Below are 6,175 nucleotides of genomic sequence, written 5' to 3'. Positions count from 1 at the left end.
ATCAGAACTGTTTGGAGACCCCATATGTGCCACTCAAACGCATGCCGGATTTCAAAAGGACGACTAGCACTTGTGACAGAACTACGGTAAAAAGAACTACGACAGTCACTATTTTATGATGTCCGTATTTTTGCCTATCTTTTAGCATTTGAGCTTTTAAAGAAAGCTATACTTTCTTGATTGTAATGACTGAATGGTAAAAATTGCTGACGAAAACTCGTCATGCTTCGTCCTCAGTCTTAGGTTCGACCGCTTTGCCTGTGGTATCCTGTCTATATTTGTGTAACGTCTAGAATGTTTAACGTAACCACAATTGATTAAGACGTTGTTTTCTGTACCACTATATATTTAGAAAACTGTGAAAATATTTGTTGTTTCAGCCATGGACGAAAAACAGGAAGCCCCACCCGCCTATCCGACACAACAGCAACCTCAACCGGGACAACCTGGCGCCTACCCCGCCCAGCAACCAGGCACCAACCCCGCCCAGCAACCAGCTGGCTATCCGGCGCAGCCGCCGCCCGGGCAACCTGGAGTTTACGCACCTCAGCCTCAACAACCTGGCGTATGTACTTTAGAAAGAGAGAAGGAAAGAAAAAACGAAAGAGATCCGAAAGAACATGGAGAAAATTAGATATGTATAATTTCCTCAGTCGGTGCAAATGATTTGTTAAGAGAGTGTTATTAAATGTTTGCAGCTGTATTTTTCTGACGATCTTCTATCACCTATTCTATATTATAACGTTATAGGTTGTAGCTTGCTAGTAAACATGGCATATTTTCTACAATAGAAAACATAAAAAATCACTTATGACATTTACCCGCTTTTACCAAAGGGCTGCACAATACGTTTGTTCGTTTGACTCCTGTAATGAAAGCTTGGATTGCAACAGTAATGGAGTAAAGTGATATGAGGACCTTTCGTATTATGATTTCAGTACGCCCAGCAGCCACCGGGTACCTTTGTGTCGCAGGGACCGGGACAACCTCCAGCGCCACCGGGTACATTTGTGTCGCAGGGCCCGGGACAACCTCCAGCGCCACCGGGTACATTTGTGTCGCAGGGCCCGGGACAACCGCCTGCTCCACCCGGAACTGTTATGTATGGTAGGACAAGAATGTTTAAAGAATCGCAACAGAGCAAAGTCAAAGACAATCATACATCTTCTGTGTTCTTCTGCGCTCAGTTAGCAGTTCAACCAATGATAGCTTGTCAATTAGCGCCTTGCTCAATGAGAAAGTGGCTTCATGTCCGTCAAGATGTTTGCCTTTGTATGTTGTTGTTTTTGCATTCTTATGTTTTGACGAAGGTTTGCGTGGCTATGGGATCGGTCTCTTATACTAGTTATAGCGTGACTGTTGGAATCACCGACAGCAATCATAATAACGGGCTAAAAGGTCAAACATCTTAACATATTTGATTCAATGAAATAATTATAAATGTGTAGCCTCCTTCGCAGAATTCTTGGAGCGGCGACGTTTTTGGAAGTGGTGTGGTCGCTGGTACACAATTTTTTTACACTGACCGAGGTTCGTTAATGCCAGCTTAGGGAGTTACTAGTATGTCGCCAAGGTCGATCGCCAGCGATTCTTATTGAAGAGACGACCGTACATTGGCGACTTAACTCCCTAAGCCGGCATTAGACAACATTGGCCCGTATTAAAAAATCGCGTTTCAGTGACACCCCCCCCCCCGCCCCACAAAAAGAAAAGCCGTCGCTCAAAGGTGTCTGATAAATGTGGGTTATCTCCCTCTAGTTTCCCAGCCTGGTGTGGTGGTAGTGGGCGCTGATCAGCCGACCCGTAGTGGCCACCCGGTCCGGATGACATGTCCGACCTGCCAGCAGGACATTCAGACAACTGTTGAGTATGAGATCGGGCTTTTAACGTGGCTCATGGTCGGGGGCGTTTGTCTCTTCGGGTGAGTCGTAAACTCATTATTTAATACCTTTCTTTCGCACATTAGTGACTCTTTTTGTTGTTGTTATTGGTTGGCTGTAATATGTAAAACCATAGTATACACATTGAGTCATATATTTCTTTTGTTTTTGTATTTCGGGATATTGCTCGTCACGAGGAGGACTATGAGATATGTCAAATGTTAGCGTCAAGTCTTTATCTGGTGCAAAACCAGAAATGGATAGCTAGTTGCAAAAAATGAATAGATAAAGACACAGTTTTTTTGCTTTGTTTAGTAACACGTAAGTACTATAAATGATTCATTTGGAAACGTACTGAATATAAAGCATTTCTACATTGCTTCTCAGCATTTAGAATTAGTCATTTTATCACAAACTTATTTTGTATACGTTTTTGGACAGTACTAATGGGTTTCTGTTGTTGATGTTTAAGGTGTGCATTGCCGCTTGTGTGGCTGGGATGTTGCTTCATCCCCATGTGCATCAAAGACCTTAAGGACGCCAAACACACCTGTCCGAACTGTAACACTCACCTGGGCACCTTCAAAAGGGCAAAGTAGACACTTAACTGCCAGGCAACATAATTTTTTTTCTCCATTTTTAACATTCTAGGTTTAAAATGTGAGGGATATTTTTACTACCTCTCGGATGTCTAAAATAATAAAAACTGAACAGGGGCCACGCGATGTGAAGAAGAGCAAGCATTTTGTAGAGAATTAGAAGCTTTTTTGCCCAATGGTTTAAGGTATTTCTTCTAGAAATAGCTTTAAAGATCGTTTTAATATGTTTCATAGAACGTTTCATATTGAAACGGAAGACACATAATCATGATTTTGCATATACTGGAATGATAATATATATACAGGAATGGTAATACATTTACACTCACTTCTTATTGGTTGGTGATAGGATTTTGGATAAATATTTTAGCTGCTGAGCAATAATGATAAGTTTTTAACCTTGAATAATGATAATATCATATTTTTACATATGGTGAAAAGCTGATCATGGATAACTTTGTTTCGAGCAGGGAGTTTGCTGTTTATTACCTACTTACAATATATGTCAATTTCCTAAAATCACTACAAGGCTGATCTCCCGTTCTTAATGGTCAACATGAACGGTTACGCTTTTGCAGAAAGGGCCTCTAGCGAGACATAGTGGAACATACATGCCTAACCCTGCACATTTTTTTGTATATTTTGTGGGAAACAACAATATGTTTTACGTTTGACAGATTGAGGAGCTGGTGGATTTTCTCACAATGTAGCACAGGTGCATGTACAATACCTCAATTATGATGGAATGTTTTTTGTCACTATTAGTCATAGCTTTTAACCTACTATTTTTAACGTGCTATTGTATCAGAATAAATACATGCACATTTCAATGATGGTGTTCTTTATCAATATTCACCTATGATTTTATATTTGTTTTTATTAAAGTATCTTATCCACGACCTCAAGTAGGGATTTCGTTTGTCACCGCTGTTTTTATTGTTGGAGTTGTTATTAATGTAGATATCAAGTCATATTTTTAGAACATTGGATAGTGATTTGCTAGAAACATCAAATGGGGGCACGGACGCTACATTTTGAATTTTTGATGTTGGCTGTTATTTTGCGGTCTTTATGATCCAATGGTTCAAGTGGTGTTTAATATGTTGCAATACTTACTTGGTACTTACTTGATTAGGTCTCGTCACTAGGTGAATCGCCTGCGTCAGGATGAGTAGTTCGTCTTCTGCGTCTCGCTGCAATTCTTTTCCAGTTCGCTATGTTGCAATAGAGGCCTCTAAACTACTTTGTGGCTGCATTGTAAAATACCATTTATGAAGGCTGGTGTGGAATTGTGGAGAGAAATCAGAACAAACATAATCCAAATTCATGAAGAAGTCACATTTCTATGTGCATTTGATAAAACTTTTATTGATGTATTAATTAAAGCAGATTTGATAGCAATTTGTTTTGTTAAAGCCTCAAATGGGGATACGGACGCTACATTTTAATGTTGATGGTGCACTACTTCTAGTAGGCATAGTTTTTTTTTAGTTAAATGGGTCTTCTGGTATATGTGGCAATAGCGACCTTTAAACTCAGAATTATAAGCCTGTGGGATTTACTTTGAATTGAAATTAGGATCTAGGAGGGGGTACGGATGCTACAAGTTATCGATAAATGACATCCTGGCCTTCATCGGATTGCAGACCACATGTCATTCGACTACTGATCTTACTCTACTATATATAATTGTACTTTATATTATACATTAACTTTTGTACTTTATATTATACATTGCACCTCAGCTTTGCATACCGAGAGAAATAACATTTATTTAATATTAACAAACAATTGGATGCTACACACTCAAAGTATCTAATTGAAATAACAGGCAGCAAATGGTATGCAGCGTTTTGAAAACCGCTTGACGTCGCTGCGTCACACATAACAAGTGCAACATCGTTTATTGAAAAAGGAGCCACGACCAAGTTTCAAGTCATGTGAAATACTTAGAAGCCCACCCCTAACCCGATCATATAGTGTAACTGTAACCTAACCACATTGGCTGCTGCTACTCCAGGGCATTGACTTTTAGGTCCTTTGAATAATGGCGCTGTCGTGGCATACATTGATTTTTTTCTTCTCTTGAATCGGTGTCTTTATGATTTTGAACCTGGGGTATAGATATCCTCTTCAATGATGAAACGATCCAATATTTGAAAGTAGTGTATCTGTCGTTGACATATTATTTGGCGTAGGGATTTTATGCAGTGGCGTTCTAGCTCGTATTTCGTCATCCGTGTCAGTTGATCCTTCATTCGTTTTCAAGGTTCCAACCTTTAAAATCACGATTTCCAATAAGATATGGATAAAGATAAACGGCGGCACTCGAATAGGGCTTTGAGGTTTATGAAGTAAACGCTAATCCAAACAGCTTTGAATTTTAGTTGTTAATCCGTTTTTAAACGATATAGTGATGCGCTATATTATCAACCACCACCTTTTTTGTTTTAATTTCCTATTGCCGTACTTACGTGTTTTCTTTTATATTGGGTTCAGCGATTGTACCGTGCTCATATTGTCTTCATAGATAAGGAATTATCCTTGTCAGCTATTTCGTGTGGGTTTTTCGATCATACCACGAGCCATGTGATTTATCATGGGTTCTAGTCTGACAGCAGCAGCCTACAGGAACTTTGTTTTATTGCTTGGCACTGTGAGGCACATATATCCAATACTTCTGACTGGCGTGGATTTAAAACATTCATGCTAGCCTTGCCGAGTTCTCTGTGGGCTTGATGCATCAGCCATTACATTTAAATGTTAATGACCCATTCGATGTGTTAACGTTGACCTAACGCCTATACCAGTGACCTGTGACCACCGAATAAATCGACTACCGACTAAATAAGTGAATGCGTTGAGAATGCTAGTATAAAGCATTTTCAAACGGACGGATTATTTAAAACAAAGTGTGCATCATCATTGCCAGGTAAGAAATGCACGTGTTTTGCTTCCTTAACTTATGCGGATGACGTTATGGCTGTATTACTATAATCATCATCATCCCCAACGCCGCAAATAAGTGTATATAACACGGGGGCAGGTTGTCATTGTTCACAGTTTTGTATCTGTTGTTGTCCGCAACCCATCTCCGCAATGTCCCGCTCGATTGCCCTTCTTCAAGTCAACAAATATGAGCGAAGGTCGGAACACGTGATTGGTCCACAGCCTGACAAAGCAACTGACAATATGACACTCGTTATAGCATATACACACAAAATAGCACGAGTGACACTGTTTGTATTGCAATGTTTCGTTTTTATCAAAGTCCTGAAAGGTTGCATTCACAATATCGTTTTCTCCACATCAGTGCAACAAATACACAGTCATGCTCTTCTTCACGTGATCACAAAGTTACCAAGACCAATATGTTATACTAGAAGTGTTCTTTACGTTTTAACTGTAGAGGCCGGTCGTCTTTAAAATTGTGACCACCCAGAAAGCTTTTCCCTACAACCCAAACTTTAGATGAAAGCTGATCTATCGTTTTCTACTGTAAACGATTGACACTATCAACATTTCAAACCTGTACTGTTATTGTACTTTTACATGACAACGCTTCTTGGGACATTGAAACAAATTTCAACACCATAACAACATACCCGTTCAAACGACAATATGAAAATTGATTGCAAACCACACTTTTCAAAACCACAATGCACTATGCTTACAGTTGTGAAACTTATATTAATC

General features: G+C 39.6%; 1 protein-coding gene across 1 annotated transcript; it reads left to right on the top strand.

Moving 5' to 3' along the window:
- Window positions 1–337: 337 nt before the first annotated feature.
- LOC136448893 (lipopolysaccharide-induced tumor necrosis factor-alpha factor homolog) lies at window positions 338–3,392 on the top strand. The gene is made up of 4 exons (XM_066448589.1): window positions 338–565; window positions 939–1,107; window positions 1,759–1,921; window positions 2,353–3,392. The coding sequence occupies exons 1-4, from the start codon at window positions 383–385 to the stop codon at window positions 2,477–2,479; spliced, it is 642 nt and encodes a 213-aa protein (XP_066304686.1). The 5' UTR covers window positions 338–382; the 3' UTR covers window positions 2,480–3,392.
- The last annotated feature ends 2,783 nt before the right edge of the window (window positions 3,393–6,175 follow it).

The sequence above is a fragment of the Branchiostoma lanceolatum genome, chromosome 14 (genome assembly GCF_035083965.1).
Source record: "Branchiostoma lanceolatum isolate klBraLanc5 chromosome 14, klBraLanc5.hap2, whole genome shotgun sequence".
NCBI lineage: Eukaryota > Metazoa > Chordata > Leptocardii > Amphioxiformes > Branchiostomatidae > Branchiostoma > Branchiostoma lanceolatum.
The sequence above is the reverse complement of the archived record's forward strand: the minus strand, read 5'-3'. Positions and strand labels throughout refer to the sequence as shown.